General features: G+C 45.7%; 1 protein-coding gene across 1 annotated transcript in view; it reads left to right on the top strand.

Moving 5' to 3' along the window:
* Positions 1-3,543: 3,543 nt before the first annotated feature.
* Positions 3,544-27,237, top strand: part of RASSF1 (Ras association domain family member 1) — a 273,445-nt gene continuing 249,751 nt past the window's right edge. The window contains exon 1 of the mRNA XM_085625104.1: positions 3,544-4,699. Within this exon, the coding sequence (XP_085481230.1) occupies positions 4,405-4,699 (295 nt within the window). The 5' untranslated portion in view covers positions 3,544-4,404. The remainder of the gene's footprint in view (positions 4,700-27,237) is intronic.

Genomic DNA, 27,237 nt, shown 5'->3' with positions numbered 1-27,237 from the left:
CATGAAACATAAGCACATTTTTCTGCAAAATATCTCTAATAGACTCTCACACATCACTCACATTAAAAAATAAATGAAAGGAAAACGGTATTTGAAACAAATCTGCTTAAGAATTATTCAAGGTCATCAGGGCAAGACTCTTCAGAGCAGAGCTGGCTCTGTCAGGGGGTCCCCTGAAAGGCTGGGGCCCTGGGCCAAAGCCCATTTTCCCCTTGTCTTAAAACGTCTCTGTTGAGAACAGGGCAGGTTGGGGGGTGTTGTGGGTGGGGGAGGTCATGTGGGGTTTAGTTGTGACGGTCGGGTGAAGAGGAGAGTTACGCATGGTGGCGCAACGTTAGAGAAGTGGTAGGTGGTGCATGAGAGAACACCTTCCGTGTTGGTGGTGAGGCGCACTAGCAGCGTGTAGAGGACATGTGGTGATCAGTGCACGGTGGTCAGTGGCCTGTTAGCATCTGGGACAGTAGAGGGTGGGGAGGGTGACAGTGTCACAATGCCACACTAGTGGCAGTTACTACTACACAAATGGCAGATAACATAACATACATTGAACAGATAAAACACATTTGCACAAACTCCTTTTAATTCCTTTCATTGAGAAATTCCACTATCATGATTCCAATATATATAATCCTATAATGCTGTAAACAATAACATACATTCACCATACAAATAGACGTGATAACACCACACTCACACACCAACACACGCATATACATCCCATATACACAACCATACCCATACCTTTAAGCAGGGGAATGTTGAACTCCTAACTTCAGCAGCTACAGTGGCAGTGGGGTTCTATTTTGGATTCTTCTATCTGTAATTTGGCAGATATAAGCTCATACTTAATTTTGCATGAAGAACGATGGGTTGATAGGAAATGGAAAGAAGGGTGTAGGATGAGTGGGTGGAAGCGTGGGTGAAAGGATGGGTGGCTGAAAGGATGTGTGGATGAATGGGTGAGTGAAAGGATGAATGGATGGATACGTGGGTGAAAGGATGGCTGGGTGAAATGATGGCTGGGTGGGTGAAAGGGTAAGTGGGTGAAAGGATGGGTGGAAGAATGGATGGGTGGGTGAAAGGATGGCTGAGTGATTGGAAATCTGAGAGGATGGATGGATTGATGGAAGGATGGCAGAGTAAATAAAAATCTGAAAAGATGGCTGTATGGATGGACAGAGGGATGGCAGAGTAAGAGAAAATCTGAGAGGATGAAAAGGTGGATGAAAAGCTGGCAGATTAAATAGAAATCTAAGAGGGTGGATGGGTGGACTGGGTGGGTGGGTGAAAAGGGTGGCAGGTTAAATGGAAATCTAAGAGGACGGATGGGTGGGTGAAAGGAGGGTAGAGTTAAAGGTAATCTAAGAAGATGGACTGATAAGTGGATGATGGATGGAGGGAGGGGTGGATGGATGGCAGAGTAAATGCAAATCTGAGTGGATGGATGGATGGCATAGTAAATGGAAATCCTAGAGGATGGATGGATGGCAAAGTGAACAGAAATCTGAGAAGCTGAAAGGATGGGCAAAAGGTCAATTGATGGATGAAAGGATTTATTGATGGATCGGTCAGTCAAATGATGGGTGGATGGATGTATGGATGGATGCATAGATGATGGATGTGTGAACGGATTGGTGGATGGAATAGCCAGTGGATGGAAGGAATGATGAAAGCCTGAATGATGGATGAAAGAATGCATGGGTGATAGAATGTAAAGGTGAAATGATAGATATCAGAGGTTGAATTGGAGGGTGAAAAGATAGATGCTTGGATGGAAGAGACAAGGAAGCATTTTTAGGGAGAGTCGAGCTCACTTGCTTTAGTTCAAAGTAGGAGGTATTTTACTTTTCTGGCTACTCCCTTACATTTAAGCACACTTAGGGGCCCATTACGATGGCCACCGTAACGGTAAAAGGGACCAACCGCAAGAGGTGCGGCGGTCCCACTGTGCCCATTAGGATGCGACCGCCACCCTTGCGGTGCCTGCCACCTTGTGAATGTCAATGTAGGGGGGTACCATGGGTACCCCCCAAGTGCAGCCCCCCAACCCCCACCCCCCGGGGACCCGTAACAGGACCCCAAAGTAAACTGTGCATGCCTTTCCATGGCGGAGTCTCCCCTATGGAAAGGCATTCCACCGCACACATCATAATATGGATGGCAGTGCCTGCAAGGCACAGCCACCATATTTTGGGCCTTTTCCGCCCGGTAGGCAATCGTGACGATTGCCTGCTGGCGGAAAAGCGGTTGACGGTCTTTCTGTCCGCTGCGGTACCCCCCCCCCCGCCATGCTAAGGTGGCGGGGTTAAATGGCCGTGCGGCAGGGAGTTTTGGCGGGCGAATCTCCACTGCCGGTCGGGCGGTGGAGATCCACCCGCCATGGTAATAGGCCCCTTAATTATTTACAATGGTTTGATAAACTGCTACATACGAAGCACAGATCTGCTTCAGTGCACTAGGGTGTAAGACCCCAGTCAAGTGTTTAGTCTACATAGACGAGGATGGAAAGGCAAGATGCTGCCACTCGATTGGAGCACTATTCGGTCGAAATGCTTGCCAAAAGAGAACAGTATTTCTCTGCTTTCAAAACATAGGGCCTTAGTTAGAGATTGGAGGAAGGGATACTTCATCACAAAGTGGTCAAAATACCATTCTTCGTATTACAAGTGTTAAAGGCTATAATACACTTATAGTGCAGCAGCTGGGACATTCACCACCTTTATGGTGGCGTATAATGCAGTTGCGGCCCGTATGGCTCGCGGGTGGGGGCCAGGTGCGAGAGGTCGCGCCAGGGGGAAAATCACGCGGGAGGGCGCAGAAGAAAAAAACGTACCGTGAGTCCGGGTCCCGCATCTTCCCTGCTCCTGCTCTCCTGCCTCTGACTTGTACAGGAACAGGAAGCAGGCAGCCAGGCTCCCTCCCCTAAACCACTCACAATGGTGCAATGCAACGCCGTGATTGGCCTGAACACCGTGACATGGCACTCAACCAGTGGCTGAAGGGGTAGGCATGTTCTCCATGCAGGCTGTAATGCAGCCTGCATGGAGAAGGGGAAAGTGCGCATGGCTGGTTTGGGCGGCCCGAACCAGTCCTTAGGAGTGGAAAAACCACTCCTCCCCTGCCCTGCTCTGTTAGCAGAGCAGCCCCACCCGCCTACAAAGGAAACATAAAATGGTAATAACTAAAAGTTATTACCGTTTTATGTTTTTGCTTCTCGCACTAGGAGAAAGCAGTGGGCGGAGGAGCTGCCTGCCACTGATTGCAAACTCTCAATAAAGCCCCTAACTTGCCTTGCTGACTTTACCTCGGATGTCCACACTCTACACCTGTCTAACACAGCAGCTGTTGCTCAAAGCCATAACTACACAGACATGCTCTCGCGCACTAAATGCATCTGTTCTGCTACAGACACCCACGTGCTGTAATGTAAGTGGGCAGAAGTGCGTACACGCAGCGAGCACATGCAGCCACAATGAGCTGTGTTCTTTTTTTTCCGTACTCAACTCTTTGAGACGCCTTTTCCTGCTCGTCGGTTGTAAGAGTCTTGCGGAGGCCAACCAAGACGGCGGACATAAAATAACACAGAGAAGAGAAGAAACGAACGGAAGCGGAAAGAAACTGCGTGAAAGTGAGATAGAGCGACAGCCAGAAACGAGAGAGAGAGAAAGGGTGGAGAAAGAGGCAAGAGCAGCAGCGCGTGGAAGAAAAAGTTGTGGGAAAATTGGGGAAAGCAGACAGCAAAACATAATACAAAAGCGGAGATAGTGGGGTAGCGACTAGCGAGAAGCAAATATTGGGGCTGGGGAAGAAAACGAGGGCATGAAAAAATGAAAGAAAGAACGCGGAAAGAAGACAGAGGGTAAGACATTCGGGAGGTGGACGAGCCAGAGTCTGAGGGAGGGAGGCAAGGCTGGACGTCTGAGCCAGACGGGGAGGCAACCCAGAGTAACCCGAGACGAAGAGCTGGCGAGAGGGGAGCGACGGGACAGCAAGAGAGACGGCAAAGAGAGCGCGATCCTAGAGAACAAAACTCGCTGAGAAGCAGGGAGTTACAGAGACAGAAAAGCGATGCGAGAGTCTAGGGATAAGGGAGAGTCAAAGAGGAAGATACGGAGAAGATGAGAGTTTGAGAGGGAAGGAAGCACGAACGGCAAGGAAAACAGTGAGATACCTAGGGAGGGACGCTGGCAGGAAAATGGAATTGATGCGATAGCATGCATTCGACTGCCAAGAAACTTTTTTTCCAATGGAAACAAAAACTCTGGACTTGACTCTTTGAAAATGCCTTCTTCCCGCGCCTTCATGCCCTCCTGAGGACTGCCGAACCAGTCAGCCGTGCACGCATGGCGCGAGCTCATTCGGTAAGCATCTTTGGGTGACTTGGCTCCGGGGCACCGGCCAGAGATGGAACTGATAGAGCTGCGAGACATGGGGCCCATCGACCTGGCAGCGGGACAGAGGACCCGGGGCAGCCGCCTGGAGCGAACCAATGCCCTGAGGATCGCCCCCAACAAGGCCCCGGACCTCTTGGCCAAGGTGCGGAGGCTGCGGCTGATGGGGGAGCAGAGCGACCCCCGGCTCACAAGAGACCTGGGCGAAGGCCACCACTTTCAGTCCTGCACCCACACCCAGCCGGCCTGGTGTGACCTCTGCGGGGAGTTCATCTGGGGCATTTACAAGAAGAGCCTCCGGTGCACAGGTGAGTGACCGGCCACTTGCATGACTACTGGTATCTGTGAGGGAACTGGTTGCAAGTTCTCAGCGAAGGCAACTGGATACCGTCGTTGACTGCACAGAAAGTACGAATTAAGATTCTGCTAGTAAGATTGCGATTGGAGGTTTAGAAATCCATTGAGGTGATCAGAAAAATGTTTTTTTAAATTACAATACATAACATGCCAACACGTTTCACTACAAAGACATTAAACATGATGCTTCATCAGGACCTAGTGCATTTTTTAAGCATTGCATTTGTGAACAAATACTCAATTAGATTAAACACGAGGTTTCAAATGAAAATCGCTTGTCTTCAAGGGGGACTAACTATCACGTTTATAAGGTGAATCAAAAGGGGTACATTTATGGTGATATTTTGCAAAGGGATTTCGTTTGTGCAGCATTATAACCCCCTCCCAAGTGTTTTCCTCCTTTCTGGTTCTGGTGTAGCAGCGAAGCTACCTTTCAATTCACCATACAAGCGATATAGATATTGAGGCTCTTTGTTGTGGTTTACACAAATTGGATTTCCTTCCAATGTGCTGATCTGCTGGTGAGTAGTTTCTCTCTAATTGGGTTGGCTCAAATACCCAGAATAAGTACTCACCGGAAGGTTATGTATTGGTAGATTGCACCGTTCTTATAGATGATGCCAATATTCTGTCTATATGTCTGAGGCATATACAAAAGAAATATCCGGTACTTCACAAAGATTGGTGTATTTTCAATTTTATTTACTGTTTTCTTTGTAATCTTGAGATTTAGGGCCTGATTTGGATGTCAGGCGGTCGGGTCACCGACAGGCCATCGGTGGCAGTCCGACCGCTGACATCCCTTCGGTCCGACCTTCCGCATTACGATGCTGGTGGTTGGACCAACTTCTGTAGAAAACGCAAGACTTTCGCCAGGATCCGAGATCCCAATGGGGCGGCGGTCTGAGCTGCGTTCCAGAATGGCGGCAGTGCTGGGGCAGGCCTGCCATCGGGATTGCAATCTCTCTTTCCGACAGCCATTTTATGATGGGAACACCGCCATGAAAAGGTTGTCGGATACAGATATGGGGCCTCAAACAGAGCCCCCGTCCATTGTGGGCCACTGAAAAGTGGCCCTGGGGGCACATGTAGTGCCCCCACACACCTCCGTGCACCGTCTGCCATGTGCATGGGATACAGTGCACAGAAGTGCAGGAGGTGTTGCCCAGTGGCGGCATGAGCTGCGGCCCTTTTACATGGCCGCAGCGTGCCCCCCTTAGCGCTTCTGACTGCCAATCCAGCGGTCACATCATAATGCAGCAGTCGGACCACCCACATGCATGTCAGCGGTCTCTTAACCGCCACAATAGCAGTAGGCAGTCCGACTGTCCGGCATCATAATGATGCGCTAAGTCACAAGGAATCGTATACCACCCACACAGGCACTCACCACCCACCCACAGAGTTGGAGTCAAACCTCAAGCACCAATGCTGTGGTCCACTCATCTCCTGACACCCCATGCATTCAGGCATCCTAACCTCCCTTTCCTACTTGAACGTATCTCCCATCCTTGTGGAATAAAACTCACAAATCAACCAAAGATGATCTTGGGAGGCACGCCACCACTCTTTTTACTTGCCCATACAGCACTGGTGAAAGTTGACCAGTTACAAACTTTGTACTAGATCGGTTTATAGTGCATAGGTTCTTCAAGGGCTTTACGTGGGTTGAAAAAAGTGGGAAATGCTAAAATGGGCGTGGTCTAAAAAGGGTATCTAGTAAACTAAAGTCTTGTGCTTTCTCTAGTGTGTCATTCGACCAGTATTTCGGGACCTCTCTATGGGCTTTCTGTTCCTGTATTGAAATATCAAACAGTGACAGACATGCACCTCCAATAAGCCAGAACAATTGGTTTTTCCAAAGCTTGTTTGCTGTATCGGAGAAATTAATAACAACAATTATTTTTTGCGCATAATTAGACTTGAAAATGTTTCAGTTCTGAAAATTTAAGACTGTGAATTACATGTTACTGAGGTCTGTGAAAAGGATAGGGATTTTAAGAGTTTCACAACCGATCCAGTTCTCTGCTTCACACTGCTTTGGTCTGTAGCCTCTTTGTTTGACACACCCTTTTCTTTCCCCCCCCTTTCCAAAATCATCAAACGGTATATTTCACACCTCATCTGATTCTTCTTCTTCACTCTCTTTCCACTCTCTCCTGCGTGCACATCCTTGTATTTTCTTCACTGCACCGTGCCCTGTACACACACTACTCACCCACTCACCTACGGGGACTGTATTGTCATTTGATTTCACACTGTAAATAATTTGAAAGCTCTGTACCACCTTCACACACTTTTATTTAGAATCACAATTACAATGGGGATTTGTGACTACTACTCTGTATGATCTGCAGAGAGGCCAGGGAATGGATGAGCATGTATCCGGAACACCTCTAAACCCCACTGACAGGCACTGTGAGAACCTCAATAAACGCTGCCTTTAACCTCAACCCCAGGGCTCTTAAACGTGCTGCGTTACCCACCCACAACCTGACTTACACAGACACTTACAGGCGACCCAGTTCACTGTACAGTGTAATGTTCTGATCAAAAAAGAAAACCACAGAAAACCAATATCCTGGAAAAAAACAAATACTATCTGGGAGCAAAATTAAATTAAACGTGTGAAATGTAAATATGAGCTACGCCTCTGACATGGTTTGTCCTCACGGTTAGTACAGGAATTGTCAGAAACCTATCAATGTTTTTCTCAGTAAAGTTAAGGACAGAACATAGGGCCCAATAGGGACTCGGTTTAATGTCAGCTTTAATACTGCCAGGTATCGATCCGGAGGGCCCTGCTCCACTTAAAGCTCGTGGTTTTTCTACCTTGAATCACAGCCTAAAAGAAAAAAATAGGAATTAAGGTTAACTCAAAAAAACTCAACTAAAAGCAGTAGACACCTTTGGACCCCAATGACAGTTTCCAAGATACAACCAAAATCAACTTGAATTTACTCGTTTCCATTTCACTATATGTCTGAACGCACGAGGTACTCTCGGATCGATGTATTGGGAACTATTTTGAAACCGTTCAACTAGAATTCCTTTTCTGGCTCACAATTCTTTTAGGATTTTTTTCTTTTGTATACGTGGCTGGTGTGTTTTGTCAGCAGGAAAAACTATGGTGTCCCCACGGGGACTATGATTGTGTCTTTGTGGAGTTTTTATATGTTGAAGTCTCTTTATATATATGTACCACATCTGTGTAGTTAGTTAGGTCAGAGTTTCCATAGGAAGAGCTTTTGTTTCGCTTGCGCTGTTTGATGAATCTCCACAAAACATTCCAGAAAAAAAGTTTATCCACCTCGGCTCCTTCTTGGAATGTCTTGTGCCGCTCCGTCAAGCAGGGCCAAGAAAAAGGAGTGGATGTGGTCTCAAAACATTAATTTCCCATGTTAATTCCCATAGGAAACTTTCCTCTTCGATATAGCTGAACGTAATTACACCAACTTTGGCAAAAAGTTAAAACTTTACTTAGAAGGTGTGCTTGTTTATGATTTGGTGTAAATCTGTTCAGCTGTTTTTGAGAAATTCACATTTCAAGAGGTGCTTGGGTTGGGATTGACGGGGTTAAAAAGTTTGGTGTATCTGGAAGGTTGGTCCCGCATGAATCATTCGCACTGAAAATTCAAAAATTAGGGCACTCTGATTGGCTGAGGGAGCTTTTCTTCTGTACACAATTTCCATATTTCAGTACCACAATCTGATTGGCTACCAGCAATAAAACCAGCCAGGCCCTGCAGCCTGCCCCACCCCACCCTCCCCTCCCTCGAAGGCCATGTGCAGCATGCCGGTGACCACCCTTCGCAGGGTCACTGCAGCTCCTGACCGGACGCCAGGCCATGTGGCCAACTACTCGATATGCATGACCAAAGGCTGTGCGCAGCAGGGATTTCTGGCTGAATATGATAAAAAAAACAGAATTTCACAAAAAACTGAAGATTGAAGTGACCTTATAGTTTGGTATGGTAATAACATCTTAGCATAAGTTTAAAAAAACGAGAAATTCACTGAAAACAACAAAGATTAAAGTGAAGTTATAGTTAGGTGTTAAATAAGATAAAAACTAATGTTAAAAAAGCAAAACAAACACTGACATTTACCAAATATAGTTTACTTAGCTAACTATAACTTATGCCTCTGCCATTCACTACTTATGACCTCACATATTACATCACTCATGGCACATTAGCTGACATCATTAATGACATCACTGATGATATCATACAGTCACTGTCCTAAAGAGTTTGTGGACTTGAAGTTATTCAACAAGATACATCTATGGCCAATTTTCTATTCATGTTAAAAAGATTACCTTTTCAAAAACTTCATATGACCCGCAATTTTAAGTCAAGAGATTAACAGGTATACATATGCCTCTGAAAAGACACCTTCTGCCAGCCCCAATGCACAACCCTACATAGTTTAGTAAAATAGACTACACCCATTCCTGAGATGGGCACAATGGTATACAGCCTTATACCCAAGTTTACAACACCAGCATGAGATAAACCACCTCTAAGGGGGGGCACTCCTACATTATACATTATTCAACAATCTACAATGCCTCAAAATCATCAGCGAAGTTCTGGAATTAAGCATCTACACCTTATAAACATCCTTCTTGCATAGAACTTGTCCATAGCACTGTATCACAACAATTTAACAGGGGCATGTGCCCAGATAGCCACCAATGGATAATCTATTGTCAGCAGAAGCTTGGGCCTTTATCAAAGAGTTTTTGGAACAGGTTTTGACTTTGAGCCTCAAAATACTTTCAAACATATATGTATGGGTCAGTATAGGAATGTGAGAGCAATATGGGTGAGTATGTGCTTGTATCAGTGACTGTATAGGCGACTGAGTACGTGTTAGTATATGTATGAGTAAGTAAGTGGGTGTGTATGTATCTGTATGGGTGAGTAAGTGGCTGTGTGATTAACTGTATGGGTGAGTTATCGGTTGTGTGAGTAGCTCTATGGGTGACTGACTCAGTGTGTCATTAGCTGTATGGGTGTAAGAGTGGATATGTCAGTGGCTGTATTAGTGAGTGAGTGGGTGTATGAGTGTCTGTATGGGTGAGGTGAGTGGATTTGTGTGTAGATCAATTAGTGAGTGGGTGTGTAAGAAATGATATGGGTTTGTGAATGGTTGTGTGGGAGTGGGTATATGAAAGGTTCTATGGGGGTGTGAGTGAGTGGGTTAGTGATTTTGTGGATTATGTCATCAGTGATATCATTTGAGAAGTCATCAGTGATGCCACTGACCAAGCCATGAGTGATGTAATATGTGAGGTCATAAGCAGGGCATTGCGGGGGCACAAGTTATAGTTAGCTCAGCTAACTATTACTGCTAAATTTCACTGGTTGTGTACGAGTGAAACCTGAGATTAACTATAACGTCCCTGTAACCTTTGTTTTTTTCAGTGAATTTCTTAGGTTTTTTTAATTCTATTTCCTATCTATAACATCCCTGTAACCTTTGTTTTTTTCAGTGAATTTCTATGTTTTTTAAATGATAATTGTTAGCTATAACGTTCCTGTAACCTTTGTTTTTTTCCAGTGAACTTCTATGGTTTTTTAAGTAGAATGGCGTTGGCAGAGTGGCTGAGAAAGAGGGCGAGGCCTCTGATCAACTCTGAGGAATCCCACTGTGAAGGACTTACAGAAAGTACAAGGAGGGCTTCTTGGGGGCCCTCACCATCCAAGAGGACTTAATTCTCCAACCAGTAGTGCACCAGGAGATGTGATTGCAGAGTTGTGGAGAAAGGGAGCGTTGCCTCCGAATACCTCACCCTGCTGTGTGGAACTTACTGGAGGTAACAGGAGAGGTAGTTGGCTCCAAAGGATGCCAACTACCCCTCCTTTTACCTCCAGTTAGTCCCATACAGCAGGATTGCTGAGTGGTTGTCAGAGGCCATGCCCCCTTTCTCCACCACTCCAAAAATGCGCCTACTGGTGCGCTGTTGGTTGAGGAATTAATTCCCCTTCACTCTTGACGGCCTCAGGACTAAAGTGGACTTCTTCCCCCAACCAGTAGTGCACCAGGTCGCGCGTTTGCAGAGTGGTGGAGAAAAGGGACGTGGCCTCAGACGACCTCTCAGCAATCCCACTGTTTGGGACTTACTGGAGGTAACAGGAGGGCTTGTAGGCCCCCAACTATGTCCTTGGGAGCCAACTAACCCTCCTGTTACATCCAGTAAGTCCCACACAGCAGGATTTCTAAGAGGTTGTGGGAGGCCATGCCCCCTTTCTCCACCACTCTGCAAATGCACCTCCTGGCGCACTACTAGCTGGAGGATGAAGTCCCCTTGGCTCTTGAGAGTCCTTGGGGGCCAACTGCCCCTCCTGTTACCTCCAGTATGTCCCACACAGCCTGATTACTGAGAGGACTTCGGAGGCAACACCCCATTTCTCCACCACTCTGCAAACGTGCCTCCTGACCACTACTGGTTGGGGGAAGATGTCCACTTTAGTCCTGAGGCCCTCAGGAGTAAAGTAAAGGGCCAGACAAACAGTCATGTGCACTAAGGGAGTGAAAACCACTCCTCCCCCTGCTCTTGCCCGCCTTGCCCATCACTGACTCCAATAGGAAAAATAAAATGATAATAATGATACCTAATCATTTTATTTTTCCTTTTAAGCAGTGGAGCGACGCTCCTCCACCTTAGCAGAGGAGCTGCCACTGATGTATTGGTGTTCAGAAACTGGAGTGCGGGAAAATGATCCTGTAGTATCTGTATGTTCACCATAATATCACATGCCTTGCTAATAACTTGTCTACAATACAGGTTTTCTAATCGATGTCTTCATTATTCGTGATCAGAGAGTTAGACATTAAAAACATAGGGGCAGATTTACAAGAACTGACGCATCTCTGCATTTTAGCAGAGATGCGTCAGTTTAATTGCGTCACACAAAAAAAACCTTGCGCCACCTTGGATGCATCGCATTTACAATGCGGCGCACCGTGGCACAAGGATTTACAGATGCATCACGCATCTGTTGGCGTAAAGGTAACACATTGCTGTAGTTGTGTTGCAAGCACGACGCAACTCCAGCAATGCTCAGGAATGCCTATTCCTATTGTGCTGCGTCACTTCTTACGCCTGCTTCAAGCAGGCGTAAGGTGTTGACGCAGTGGCTTCGTAGAAGTGGCGCAGTGAAATCTTGTAGATTTCACTGTGTCACTTTTATGAGGCTTTCTTGCTTCGGAATGCCCACCCTGCATACATTATACCTGACGCTGGGCTTTACAACGCAACATATCTCTCTAGATGTATCATGTTGTAAATGTGTTGCAATGTGGCGCATTGTTTACGATGTCGCTGTGCCACAAAAGTGATGCAACGGTGGCGTAAAAGTGCCGCAAGGGTCTTGTAAATCTGCCCCATAATTTTAGTATGGGTTAGTACTCAATATGTGATGCAATCTAACTCCTATAGAAGTACTGAACACTAATGGTGATCCATGAATAAACACATGTTTTTTAGCTAGAACAATGATTAAAGATACATTACGTTCATGAAGTTGCCATATTGATAGGGATGCACGTATATGAAAACGTCAACACATGAATAATCGCAATTTCACAGGCACTTTATGTTTGGCTCCAATAAATATGCTCTTAAACTTAGATTACACTCATGTGATTCAATGGATACCTTACGGTTTCCCCCGATAAATATGCATATAAGCCTAGAGTCTAAGTGCTCCGTAGCTATTGTCCATGTGTCCTAGTGCTATACAATGACTATAATAATATGAAATAAATCAAAAAGACACTGCTATTCTGACTGAAGCAAGTTAAGATAGAAGTTAACAAATTCACATTCATTTTTGAAATGGTAAGTGGAATTAGAAATCAAAGGAAGTCTTCAATACTCACTGGATTTTTTAGTTAAGGATGTCTGTGACCATTGAATTTTCTATTTAGCCACTCTGGCATGCCTTTGTGTAGCCACAATAACTGTGCCATCTTTTTTTTGCCCCCTGATAGCATATTTTTTTTAAAGTGCTGTCATCAAGTAGTTGTGTTGCTGTTGTGTATGGTACAGCACGAAGGGATACAACAGTTAACGCTTAAAACCTTTCAGCAGTTACAGTAATAGATCCACAATACAACACCTTGAAGGTCCATTTGTTGTGAGGATGTGCAGTTGTAACCTTGGTTCGATGGTGTTGTGTACTGGCCTAAATGGACATGGTCATGAGGCTCAATATAGTGCGTCAAGGGGGAGGTCACAGTATCTTCCTACACATCATTGTGTTGAGTGCCCTGGATGACTGAGTCGGGTTGGATCCACACTGAGTCAGTAGTCTCTCCTAAAGATCAAGTTGTCGTACATCAGGGAGTACCTAGCGGGATGGCTGTGGCAACATGTGAGGATCTTTTATGCCTACATTTACTACGAAGGATCAGATTATTAGCCAGATTACCATCTCTAAGTGCAATATTATAATTTCAGGTCACTATATGACAAAAACGTCACAGTTTCATCCTATCCATCAGTAGGTTTCCCACAGTCATTTCTCCATTTGTTGGGTTGTTGGTTCAGTGACAGTCTCCCTTGTGGCCCTCCAATCTGCTTTATTTGCTGTTTTGTTCATATAGCCTTCTCTGCCATTGGTGCCTTTTCCTTACGGGCCATCCCTGGAGTAGCCCCGAAATTATGGAACTCTGTAGCACTGTTCCTCCAGAAAGCACCTACTATCAGCATGTTTAAATATGAACTTAAGCATTTTTTGACAAAGAGAGTAGGTTCCTTGCTCTCTGTGCCACAGGATCTAAGCTATACTTCACTGATGAGGTCTACTGAGGTCAAAACCGGTCAGTGGTTGCTTAAGGCTGTGTCTTAAGTGTCCTCACCTAGCAGTTTATAAAGGAACTGTTCCCATAAAGTGGGCGTCAGCTTGGAGTGGTGCATTGGGCGAAAAACAATGGGTTGGAATGATACCTAAAGCAATTGCCAGTGATTGACTATTTGCAAGCAGTTCTCCCACCACCTTTTATGTGTTTGATATAACAGCTTAAGTGGCCTCTGATGTGGCCAGATGTGGGTCCCTTTCTCGCTGTTCCAGTGGATTCAAGCTACACCTCCCTTGACGAGGCCTTATAAGGCTGAAACAAGTCTGACGTTGATTGTGGTCCAGTCTGGAGTGACGGTCGCCTGGCAGTTTAGAATGGACTTCTCCCATGTGGAGCAGGGTTAGTATTGATTTGCAAAAGGAAGGGCTCTGGCGATAGTGGGTGAAAATCAGGGGATACAGATGCCTCCCAGAGTGATTGTCATTGGAAAGGCAGGTTGCAAGCATTCCTCCCATCACCTTTTGCATGTCTCATTTTCTGCGTGGCCGTTACTGCTTGACAGATTTTTATGAATTTCAGACCTGAATGTTAATTGCCTTTTCACTGTTATGCCCTGTCTTAGTCTTGCTCCATGTCTCTTTGATGAACAATCATATTTTCCATTGCTTTTATCTTTGGATAACATCAACCAATCACTTTACAACAAAGGCCACAACATGGTTACAAGTAGTTCCCAAGCACATATGTCTGAAGTGATGTAATTTGTAGATTTTTAGCATGGCTGCTCTTGAAGTAAGTAAAAAAAAATATCCTGTGCCTGGGTGAATGGCATTGAATCTTTCATTTCTATGTATCCATATATTTATTACCTTACTCCTACTGTAAAAGAAAGAAAGAAAAAAAGGAAAAACCTCCAACCCCTTCCAATGCACCAGTCTATGTCTCATCCTGTATTTCTCCCGATATATCCTCTACCTCCACTCTCTGAGTCATCCCAAACCTCCTTGTACTATGATTTTACTAAGATACTTTCTTGACCGCTCCCTTCTCTATCCCTTTTTAACTCACCCAAACCTCATTTTACTACCAGGGCCGTACTGGCCGTAGCGGGCACTGGGCGTTTCCCCGGTGGGCCCGAAGGGTGGGGGCCGGTTTTGCGGACGTTGGGTCGGTTTTCTCACTGGGGGCTGGTTTTGTAGCAGTGCTGCAATATCGGCCCCCTGTAACAAAATAAAAGCGGCAGCGGTGCTCGCCACTAGAGCTTCTCAGTGCCCCCACTCTCCCCGCCAGGGCCGGTTGAGTGGAATTGCCAGGGCTGGTCTCTCTTCCCAGTCTGGCCGTGTCTACTACTATAATCTCCCGTATAACCCTTTCTAGACTTTCCTCTATCCCACCTTGACTTACCCCAAATCTCATTTTACTACTATGGTCTCCAAAATAACACTTCCTAGACTCTTTCCTCCTGTATCCCTCGTCTGACTCGTCCCAGACCTCACTGTACTACTATGATGTTCCTAATAACATTATCTAGACTCTTCCCTCCTCTATCCCTCCTTTATCCTATTCAATCAAGCTAGTAGACTAACGTGTCCACCACTCAAATATACAACATATATTTCCCTACACTAACCCACCACTAATCCTTTGGGTTCCGGAGTAGCATGCTACTCGCTGAAAAGCGCTTTCATGCCTTGCCGCGGGTAGTAAGCGCTATGTAAATACTATTACAATTTTTATTTTGTAAATTACTCTTCTGTACAGCGCCCTTGATTGGCCCATGCTTTATAAAACTATTTAACTAAATAAAGTAAAAATAACCACCCCTTTATAGATTTCTTTTGTGTTTTTTAAATTGAGTTGGACTGTGTTTGTTATCCTGCTTTAATGTAACATGTGGTGCTTGACTTAGAAGCCTTTCTCCCCTTTGTTTCCAGGACTCGAAAATAAGTTTCTCACACCAAGAAGTCTGGGCTTGAAAGCAACATGGCAGTGTCTTTGTAGGGCTAAAAGACCAGTCACTGTAGGTCAAATCCTCGCGAGAGTATAGCCCCATGCTGATGAACAGGCTGCACCGGCCTAGACCTGCAGAGGCACATGACTCAGAGGAATGTCCCCAGGGCCATGTTCGGTCCTTCTAGCCATAATTGGTAAACCTTCGACGCGAGGGCCAGTCTCAGTGCCATAGAGGCCTCATGACGCCTGTTGGGCAGGGGGCGCTCTGCCCATCAGGCTTCAAGGGGCAGGGGCCACTCTGCCCATCAGGCTTCAAGGGGCAGGGGCCACTCTGCCCATCAGGCTTCAAGGGGAAGGGGCCACTCTGCCCATCAGGCTTCAAGGGGAAGGGGCACTGTATACAGCATAGAGACTGTGTATGTTGGAGGGAAACCTATTTCAGTGAAAGCAGAGAGCAAAGACCGTACAAAATTGCAGCTCATTCATGCTCACAAACTGTACAGCTGATTTTACAACAACAAAAACTCAAAATGACCGCTAATTTTTACACTCGAATAGTAGCACCAGACTCAGTTCTGCGTAGTAATTTGCTAAACATGGGAAACGAGGGAATGTGAAGCCATACCAGTGGCAGAAACAAAATATAACATAACGTAACATACGTGACAGCATAACATAGCAAAGCATAGCATAACATAACGTAGCATAGCAACACTTTGCATAGCATAACATACTATAACATACCACAAAGCAACGCAACACAACATAACATGTAGGCCAGCATCGCCAAAACCCACAAACTCAACATCATATCCTAAGCCAACTAAACACAACTCATCCTCACCCTCTCCGAAGAAACCACCAACGCCAACTTCCACAACTGCATGACACATCACCAACTGGATGAAGGACAACTGCCTGTAGCTCAACATGGACAAGACAGAGATACTGATTTTCAGAATCAAAAGCTTCCCATGGGACGCATCCTGGTGGCCATCTTAACTCAGAACCTGGGGTGGACAATTGATAGCCATGCTCTTGGATGCATTTTTAAAACTCTCAGATGAGATTCTGATTACCGGAGATGATTTTAACCTTGTTATGGATGAAAGAATAAATAGAGCCGAAAGGAGGATACTTCAAAGTGGAAATTGTTCACTTCAGTCTTCGGGCTGGTGGGCTTGTGGTGTGAGGAACACGGAACTGAGAACCAATTCTCGCTTTACTTTAATTCTCATTATTCGTTTTGGAGAATTTATGTTTTTTTTGTGACAGAGACTTTTCGATACATATTTACAGATACACAGTGTCTGGCAAAGTGAATTTCGAATCACCCCCATCTGATGTTTATCCTCCAGTCTAGGAATCATCAGAGAATTGATGGCTGGATGTTAGATGCCAAGGAGTTCAATGATAGAGAAATGAGGTCCTGCCTAACATTAGCCACTGACAAATATTTCAAAGATTATCTGATAATTGGTTTCGGAGAATGGGAGGAGGAGCTGCAAAGTACGTGAACACAGAAAAAAGAGGTATTTAAATGGTACTGGATTTTGGCAATGGCAACTCCTCCGCTATGGCAGAGGAGCTCCACACTGCTTTTAAGAAGTGCGAAGAAGAAGCATAAAATTATAATAACTTTAAGGTGTTATCATTTTATGCTTCCTGCTGCTTTGTTCAGGGCTGCTCTCGGCGCAGGGCAGGGGAGGAGTGGTTTATCCACTCCTTAGGGCTCAGTGACTGTTTGGTCGGCCGTTATGCGCAATTTCCCCGTTCTCCTTGCAGGTTCCCATTCCCTGGTTGAGCGTCCAACCATTACACTGAAAACCAACCACAACACTGCACTGAAGCGTTGGGATTGGTCACGGGAGCCTGAGTGACCACCAATAAGAATGCTGCATTGCAGCGCTGTGATTGGTCACAGGGGCCTGGCTGTGCTTCCATCCGAGATGGAGAAGAGCTGGAGTGGAGATGTGGAACCCGGCGCAATGGTATGTTTATTTTATTTTTAATGTTTTTTTAATAATATGCGCGACCTCCCCCCCCGTGCGACACACTCAGCCACATGCGAGTTATGCTGGCCGCCCCTGGATTTTGGTACAAGCTGAAAATGGCCCCCTCACAATGCCAGAGGAGATTTGGAAGGCGGACCTACCTTTGTCAGAAATAAGACACCTCTGGCAAGTATCTATGTCTACACTTTGGTCCTCTGTTAGATTTGCACCTCTGAGGAGAAAACTTTTGCTTACCATGTACCGGGCATTCTGGTCTCCTAAAAAGCTCTAACAATTGGGAGGGCAGAAGAGGAGGTGTTGCACGAAATGGAAATGTGCTCTTGAGAACGCAGACGACGTCCATCTACTTTGGTAGTGTTCAGATTTCCAGCTCTTCTGGCGAGAAGTGGGTAAGATTTTAACAGAAGTAATGAAAAGAGAGATAGAGGTAAGACTGATTCTGATTATTTTTGGGATTCTAGAAGGTGAAGGGCTAAAAGGAAAACTGGTGAAATCACAGTCACACTTACTCTTTATTCTAATAATAATTGCATTTAGGGGAATCCGTATTAAATGGATATCTAACATCTTACTGACCTGCACGGATTGGGTTCACTCAGTGAAGAGTATTTGCAGGATTAATTGTATAAATAGTCAGTAAAGAGGGTCAAGATGTGGGAACCTTTCCTTTCTCTTTCGTTAAGCAAGCACTTTAATGGGAAAGGAGGAAGTATTATGAGGCTGGATAACAAACTCTAGAAGTCCAAGGATTAAAGACAAACCTCAACACAACAGGAATTGAGGGCAGGCTGCCGCAACCCTTCTAATTAATGTTGAAGGAGGCTTGACTTAGCAGGTATAACCCTTAGTTGTTGTTGGCTATGCGTGGCTTTCTGAAAAGTATCTCCTGCCTAATGTTGCATATGAGGAGTAAAAAAAATAAAGACAGTATAAGTGGCCTGGCTATATCTCAGGTTTCTGGTAAGCATAAGGTCTGGCCACACCATGCTGCTAAAATAGGAAGGGAAGTAGTATTACTGGAGGGTCAATATATTATGCACCCATCAGTGGATACTAATCGCTGTCTAACGCTAAAGAATACAGACAGGGCCACTGGAATTATGCAGCAGGGGAAGGCCACATTATGTGGCAGAAAAGACTAATTATGCATCATAATGCGACACATTTTGTGATAGTAATGCTTCATTATTTTGCAATTTTTAAACTTATTAACATTGTCTGGGCATTGGCTGCACCTCATTAGTACCAGTTTAACAGCCAAATATAGCAATAAGCAACAGAAAGGTGACCAGGCAACTATTGCAAAGGGCAATCCACTGCGCATCAACATGTACTGCTGCATTATTAGTAAGTTTTCAACCGTTTGAGCTCGGAACACTCTTTTTCGTTAAAGTCTGCAGATTGTGGGGCAGATGATGTTTTATGTGACAAATGTGGCTAATCTATAATTATACGAAAATCGCCACAACATCGCATAATTTCAGTGGCCACGAATATAGAGCAAAAGACACACAAGTGATGGACGGAATGCAGAACAAATCAAAACATTCACCCCCAATTAAGAGATCTGGGTTAAATCCATCGTTCTCATGCTCACCATGCCACCCCAGTTTAGACCCAGCCATATGCAAATCAGTCCTGACCATGTTCCTCATGGTAACAGTCAAGCGTGAACTGCCAAGCCAGGTCCTCCCTGGACCGGGAACAAGCATCCTAGGACCGGTTTTGGGGTTTTACCCCTCATCAGCCAGGATAGCTTGAATCCAGTGGCACAGTGAGCCCAGGACCCACGTCAGGGCATACCCGGCGCACTTGGGGCCGGAAAGCGAAATCCACACAAGTGATGGATGGAATACTGAACAAATCAAAACATTTCACGCAACATGGAGCAACAAATCAGTGAATTTAGGTGCAGATCTCTACATTGTTCAACATTCTGTTCATCAATTGTTCTTTTTGCATTTGTCACCCTGAGTGGGACGGGTAGGCCGAGACGTGGGTCCCATGCACTCCATGCCACTGGAGTCAAGCTAGCCTGGCTGATAAGAGGTAAAACCCCAACACCGGTCCCAGGATGCTTGTTTCTGATCCAGGCAGGACCAGACCTGGCAGTTTGGCTCGACTGTTCCCATGGGGAACAGGGTCAAGACTGATTTGCATATGGCTGGGTCCAAACTAGAACGGCATGGGGAGAAAACAAAGCTGGATTTAGGCCCAGATCTCTGTACTGGAGTGAATATTTGACATTGTTTAACATTCTGTCCATCAATTGTTCTTTTTGTATTTGTCACCCGAGTGAGACCGATATGCCCAGACGTGGGTCCCGTGCTCTCCATGACACTGGAGTCAAGCTAGCCTGGCTAATGAGGGGTAAAACCCCAAAACCAGTCCCAGGATGCTTGTATCTGGTCCAGGGAGGAGCTGCCTTAGCAGTTTCGACTGGACTGTTCCCATGGGAACAGGGTCAAGACTGATTTGCATATGGCTGGATTCAAACTGGAATGGCATGGAGAGCAAAAAACGATGAATTTAGGCCCACTTATCTGTACTGGGGTAAATGTTTGACATTGTTCAACATTCTGTCCATTAATTGTCCTTTTTGTACATGAATATAGAGCAACAGTTAACAATGATATGAGCAAGATGGTGCCTGGGTGACCTCCCGCTTTCCCACTGCCCATGCCGCGAGCTCACTCGGATGTTGGCTATTCAGCCTGATCTGGAGACGCTGCTGTGCTGGGGTTTGCCGGCAGCGGTCAGCAGCAGCTACAGGTTCAGCTGCAGGAATTCTCGCTTTCTCCCGCCAAGACCGCACAGAACGCCGAGAAACCTGACGGCTTCGGGGGCCGGTCTGGGGTTCAGGAGTTGCAAAGCACAGAACGTTCCCACAAAATCAAGAGCATGGACTGCATTGTTCTTACTCCCCGGATGCTGGAGCAAGCTGGACTACCTCCTTTGGTCTTGTGCTGTTTGGCTGCTCTCTTTGGTGACTCTGTGTTTTCTTCTGCGGAGCTTGACCGGGCTGGGAGCTGCTCCCCCCATGGGTGAGTGGAGCATGGGGTTTCACAGAGTTAGGAGCACCAAAGGAAAAATACTCCTAACTCCGGTTTAGGCTCTCTTAACGCAGCGCCCCCCCCCCTCCTGATGCTGAACTGATCTTTAAAATTAGGCGAGAGACTGGGGTACTCAAAAAAGCAATTAAACCTGTTGGACGGGGGCTCCCTAAAAATGGAGGACGCTCCTAGTCTTCAGTAGCCAAATTGTTCTCTGCAGCTGGGATAGTGGCTAACTCTGCAGTTAGTAGTGGGGTGAAAGCCGCAAGCGGGTTTGAAGATGGTGGAGAAAGCGTTGTAACAGTTGCAACCCAGGACCAGCTCAACGTGGCGCTGCCAGATTTACAGCTTACTTTACTTTAACCTGACAAGTCCGATTCAGAGACTGGTACGGTATTTCAAGGGCAAGGGTCCCTAGCAGTCGACATGGCTGGCCCTAACAATAACACGGAACCCGTAGCTCCCGCAGCTCCCCCTAAGGAGATAGACTTGACGATTTGTGATGGCGCCACCCTAATGCCTGTTGTATGTGATCCTCGGGAGCACGAAATTTGTGGCCTTCCCATCACTGACGTGAAAGGAGCTAGCATACAATGGTCTCAAATCCCAGTTTCTCCTGATCCCGCGGGGGAGCACTTTTTTTCGGTGTCAGATGGATCCAACTCTCTGGCCTAGGAAAGCTCTTCCTCATCAAGTGACGGTGAATTTTTTTAGGCCAATTTTAGTAACGTTTCCAAAGGGAAAGGCACGGTTCAAAGACATAAGACCACCATGGCCATAAGTAAAGGTAAGCGGTCTGATAAGAAAAATCAGCTTAAATGGGACTATTTGGGGTCTGATCTTTCTTTTTTCTGCAGTGATGAACTCGACAAGACGGCGGGTGTAGAGAGTTCGAGTGCCCTACAAGATCCGCCTGAGGAGCCTTCTTTGGCCGTTATCTTGGCTTCAATTAAACAATTCCAGGAAGAGGTTCGTGTGGACAACCAACAGGTTAAAAGTGCTGCCAAAAAATTTGCAAGGGGGACTCAGAAAACTAAATAAATCGTGCCCAGACATCGGTGAAAGAGTGACCATGGTGGAAGGCCGTACCGAAAGCCTTGAAAAGGATGTTACCCTGCTCAAAACCCAGTGTTCTTCCCAAAGTGATCGCATGACGGATGTCATGTGGAAGCCCGAAGAGCAGGATAATAGGCAGCCCGAAATAACCCTCGCCTTCTTGGGATTTCCGAAGGGGTTGAGGGGGAAGATCCTTGGCGCTACATTATAAAACTCCTGAGGGAAGCCTTCCCAGAACAGTCTGAGTGGAATTGGGATCATGAGATCCAACGGGCCCACCGCTTTCCCTTTACACTAAAGAAGCAATCAGGCAACGTTAATGAAGCCGCAAAACCTTGTGCTTTCCTGGTGTTCTTTAGGAACTTTTTATTAAACAGATGATCTTTGACCAATCACGGCAAAACTCTCAGAAAAACTTTGAGGGGGTGTCACTCTTCACCAAGCCAGATTTCTGTCACACCACTGTGAAGCGAAGATGGCGCCTTCGTCAACTAATCGCCCCATTTCAACAGCAAGGAGCACAAGTCTTTCTTATGAATCCCGCCAAGTTGAAGGTCATTATGAATGGTTCCCCACGCACTTTTACCTCAGGAATTAAAGCCCAAGAATTTATTTCTGAAGTCAGGGCCAGAAAAGGGCTAAGCTAATGTTAATTTTGTTTGCTATGGTTAATTGCCCCAAGATGCTGTTCGACGGGTACCCCACTTGTGCTATTTTTTCTAAATTATCTCTCTCTCTAGAGGTTCGAGATGGAAGGGGACAAAACTTCAGAAAGGCATGTTTTATTATCTAATTGTAGTATAGTAATGTGGCTAGGACAGCGTCTAAGTAAGGTTTGCTTCCAGTAAGGGGCTAGCTGATTAAGAAATTTGGTATAGGGCCTGCCTTGAACCTTTTCTTCTTTTCTTGAGTCTTCCTTTTTTTTCTCTCTCCTCTATTTTCTAGGTTTCTTCTCCGTCCTTTCATGTCTTTCTTGGGGTAGTAGGTTTCAGGTGACCTTTTCACAGGCCCTTTTCTACAAAGGGTTGTAATGTTCTGATTGGTTATTGCCATCTAGCACATTGGCCCCTTCCTGTTATCTTATTGCGGGAATCTTAATATCAATTTGCCCTGCAACTGGGAGTCGTACCCACAAACCCAAGGTGCTGCAAGCCATAAAAAACCTACTACATATACCTGGGGTATTGGATGCCTGGTCTTACTTAAATTCAACCCAGCCAGGCTACACATTTTAGTCTGCACCTCGACAATCTTTCGCACGCCTGGATTATTTTCTGGACTCTCCTTCTTTGATTCATAACAGTGGAATGGACATTCTTCCCTGTGTTTTATCAGACCATAATCCCATATGCTTCAACATTTGAGGCCTAATTACCCGCAAGGAAATCTCATCATGGAGCATTGAGAGAGCGCTCTTGCTGGACATGGGTTATCAGAACCATATGAAACAGTGGATTCAGGTGTTTTTTAGACATCAATCTTGGCTCAGCTCCAGTGATGGTAGTGTGCCTGTGCCCGGGGAGAAACTTTACATTTTTCACTGGAGAAAAACAGGCAGGAGAAGGCTCGGCTGCTGGAGTTGCACTCAAAAATTAGCTAATGCAGAGGAAAACCTTATCACTGCAGTCCAGTCTAAGGGGGAGATAGAACCAGCACAACTGGCAGAGGCCGCATCCAAGGCTGAGATTTGTTCAATCCTGGCTGAGAAAGCCACATCCAAATGGGCTGCTGCTCGTGTAAAAACATATGAGTGCAGCGAGAAGATTGGTCATCAGTTGGCAATGAGATCCAGGCAACAGACCACCATTAGTGAGATTCATAGGATTAGAACTTTCTCTGGGACCATTAACAGCAATCCTGAAGATATTCGCACAGCCTTCTGTAAATGTTACCAGTGTTTATACTCTGAGGAAGATGCTGGTTCTTATGAAGATAGGCAACGTGTTCTCGATAACTATTTGGACCCAATTTTGTTGTCATTCCTTAGTAGGGAGGATCGGGAACAACTTGAGGATCCCCCTACATGGGAAGAAATTGCCAAGGCTCTGGCTAATCTACCCGACGGGAAAGCGTCTGGTCCCGACTGAATTCCAGTGAAATTTTCTAAAGTCTTTCTCTGCCAAATTAAAGATATCTTTAATACAGAGGTGAAGCAAATTTTTAATGGCGCAACTCTCCCTCAATCCTGGTCTGTAGCCAAGATTGTTGTCTTCCCTAAAAAATACAAATCACCAATAGAAATGGGTTCTTTCTGAGATAGGCAAGATGGCGGCCGTGTAACCGCTGCGGAGTCACCTCCCGACTGATCCCTGATAATGCTCGCATAAAACAGATATTTGCACAATCCCGAGCCTGGCTTTTTGATCATCTGCATAGGAATATAGCCTACCTTTCTCCGATGATCGTTTTTCATGAGCTGTCTCGACTCTCGCTGAACATTGTAGGGGTCAGACGCGGCATCTTACGCAGTCATCGGCTGTTACGGGAGTGGCTTGCTGGAAGTCTCTGGCGGTGGGCGGTGAGAATGGCTCCACGAAGAGGCGTGCAGAAGGAGAAGGAGACCGCTAACGGCAAGAGTTCCGTTCTTTCCAAGAAGCCTCTCAAGATGCTTGAAGTGACTCAAGCTGCCGATCAAGAAAGAGCAGCAGGCGGCAAGAACGGAACTCCAAGTGGTGCCCGATGTCCCTCCTCCGAGGCAGGAGCGAAACCGAAGACTCCGATGGTTCCGGGGATGTTCTCCGGCAAACCGGTAAGCGGGAAACAGATAAAAACGCCGCTCGGGGAAGCTGCGAGCAGCATGATTGATACAAGTAACACATGTATCGCGATGGACAATGCTGGCAATAATGTAACAAGGGGAGCTCCTATAGCTATTACACCTGATTTCTCCTACACACGAGAGACTGACAATCTGCAATCTGCTATCCCAAATTCCTCTATAGAGGTGGCTGAAACAATGCACGGGAGAGGACAAAATATGGGTGAGGGTAGCACACAATTACTTATTCGCAGTAAACGCGTCAGTGAGCTGGAGGTTAAGGGCCAAATACCCGGAACTCCTGATGGGGAAATTTTTTTCTCTCTTACAGAGGATTCCGACTTTAATAATGCCACTGACCTAGATAACACAGATATAGATGCCACCGGGGATGAAAGTGATAGCCCCCCCCCCCCGACGGCTGACACTTTGAGGAGATCTGCGAATAGACCCAAAAGGGGACGGAACATCTCTGAGGGTTTACGGCCTGAAAGCCTAGGAAACAATGAACAGCTACAGTGGGATTACTCTGCCTCTCCGGGAGCTATTGCTGCAGATGGATCCAGATTTCAAGACAGCGATTCCAGGGCTTCTGGCAGCCAAATAGAACCTGTTCCTTCTATAGGTCTAATATATGCCACACTCAAGGCAATGCAGGCAGAAACCCGTCAGGAGCATAAACGTACTCAGCTCGCGACTAAAAAAATACAATGTGCGATTCGTAAAACGATAAAAGCCTGCACTGAGATTGTTGTCAGAACTACTGCCCTGGAAGAACGTGTGGTAGGGCTAGAAGCTGGCTTGGAAAGCACGGAGCAGAAAACATCAGCGAATGATGTTAAAATGATCGACATTCTCTGGAAGCTGGAAGAATCCGAAAACCGACTACGGCGAAACAATCTACGCCTACTGGGTGTTGAAGAAAATGCTGAAGGGGGCGATGTGAGAGGGTTTGTGCTCAAACTCTTCAAGTCCGCTTTTCCCGAACTATCGCACTGGAATTGGGAGACAGAGATTCAGCGAGTACATAGATTCCCTTTGATGTTAAAAAATAATCCCGGTCCTAATGTACACCCCCGAGCAATTCTAATATTTTTTGGAAATTTTTTATTGAGACAGGCAATATTTGAAAAAGCAAGACCAGATGCCAAAAGATCCGCCGAAGGCCAGACCTTCTTTGTGCGGCCAGACTTTTGTCATACAACAGTTGAACGAAGGTGGCGGCTGCGACAGCTTATTAATCCCTTCCAAAAAATTGGCTGTGAAGTATATTTAATGAACCCTGCCAGATTGAAGGTTATCCATCAGGGGAAGGTTAGGCTGTTTACCTCCGAGATTTTGGCCGGGACTTATCTACAGGAGTTAACTGGGCGGGATCGTAACTGATTCTTTTTATTATTCCTGTTTCTGCTTGCTTTTTCAGAATGGGGAGTTGAACATTGAGCCGGGAGACATACTCTGGGATTGATGACATTTTCAGACATTCCTAGACGTATCTTTATGCTGGCTTTCAAACCGGCTCGAGGTTTTTTTTTCTTTTTTTTCAGGATCTTTTTTATGTGGGTTTTTCATTTTTCTTTTTTTTTTTTTCTTTTGCTTCGGTGTCGGGAGGTGATAGGGGCTGCAGATGGTACACAGGAGGCATCACCAGGGTCTGCGGACCTTTTTTGCCTTTGTTGTTGGGTTGGGGGGGTGGGGTGGGATGGGGGCTGTGGATCCTATCGGGAAGGTGAAGATTTCATGTGATATTTTTGAGTTGGTTAGATGTTATTTGGTTTTTTTCTCTATGGTGCTAGATGATATGGGATTCAATGTAATTCGATGTCTTCTTCATCTGTAAGGGGTTGTATTAGGATTGCTTCCATCAATATATGTGGCCTTAATGACCCGGCCAAAAGGCGCAGGATACGGGAGGACATTCGAATTTTGAGGGCAGATATTATCTGCCTTCAAGAAACTCATGTTCCAGTTACAAATAAACAAATAATAGAGTTTGATGGGTTTCAATTAATTTCATGGACACGGCAAGATGGTAAAACCAGAGGTGTCGCAATACTGGCACGTAGAGGTCTGGCGTGCTTTACGCGATCTCTTTCTGATCAACATGGCAGATGGGTTATTGTACAATGTTCAATTGATTCCAAAATGTTTACTTTATGCTCTGTTTACGGACCAGTTTTGGACGACCCCGAACTCTTCGATTGGTTAACTTTAGAACTAGTGGGCTGGCCCTCCCCAATTGTATTATGTGGGGACTTTAATATTAATGTGAGTTGTGCGGTATCCAATCACCCCGAAGTGGAATATCAAGGGCGGAAACCAAAAGTGTTTAAGTCTCTTTTGCATCTAAAAGAATTGCATGGCTTGATTGATATATGGGCACAAACGGAAGGAAACGACCCGGGCTTCACCTATTTCTCTGCTCCCCATAGAACTCATGCACGATTGGATTACTTTTTTGTTTCTGGAAATTTGGTTCAGGGCAGTAAGATCAGAAAATTTCCCAGAGTTATGTTGGACCATAACCCTCTGGTCCTTGAACTTAATATTAAATGCTCTAAACCAATATCTAGCTGGACTTTTAACAGGGCTCTGCTGAGTGATAAATCCTATATAGATCATATGGCAAAATGGATCACTCAGTTTTTAGAGTACAGTTTGGGAAGCACCGGGGTTCAAAATGTTTGGGATACTCTTAAGGCAGGGATCAGGGGTGAAACGACGAAGTATGGATGGGAGACTCAAAAGAAAGAGAGGGAAAAGATTAAGGAGATGTATGAAGAATTAAGGAAAGCTGAGATTAATCTTGTTAAAATACTTTCCGAAGGTGGGGCGGGTGA

This window comes from Triturus cristatus, chromosome 9 (assembly GCF_964204655.1).
Source record: "Triturus cristatus chromosome 9, aTriCri1.1, whole genome shotgun sequence".
NCBI lineage: Eukaryota > Metazoa > Chordata > Amphibia > Caudata > Salamandridae > Triturus > Triturus cristatus.
Note: the sequence above shows the minus strand (reverse complement) of the source record. Positions and strands in the feature narration are given on the sequence as shown.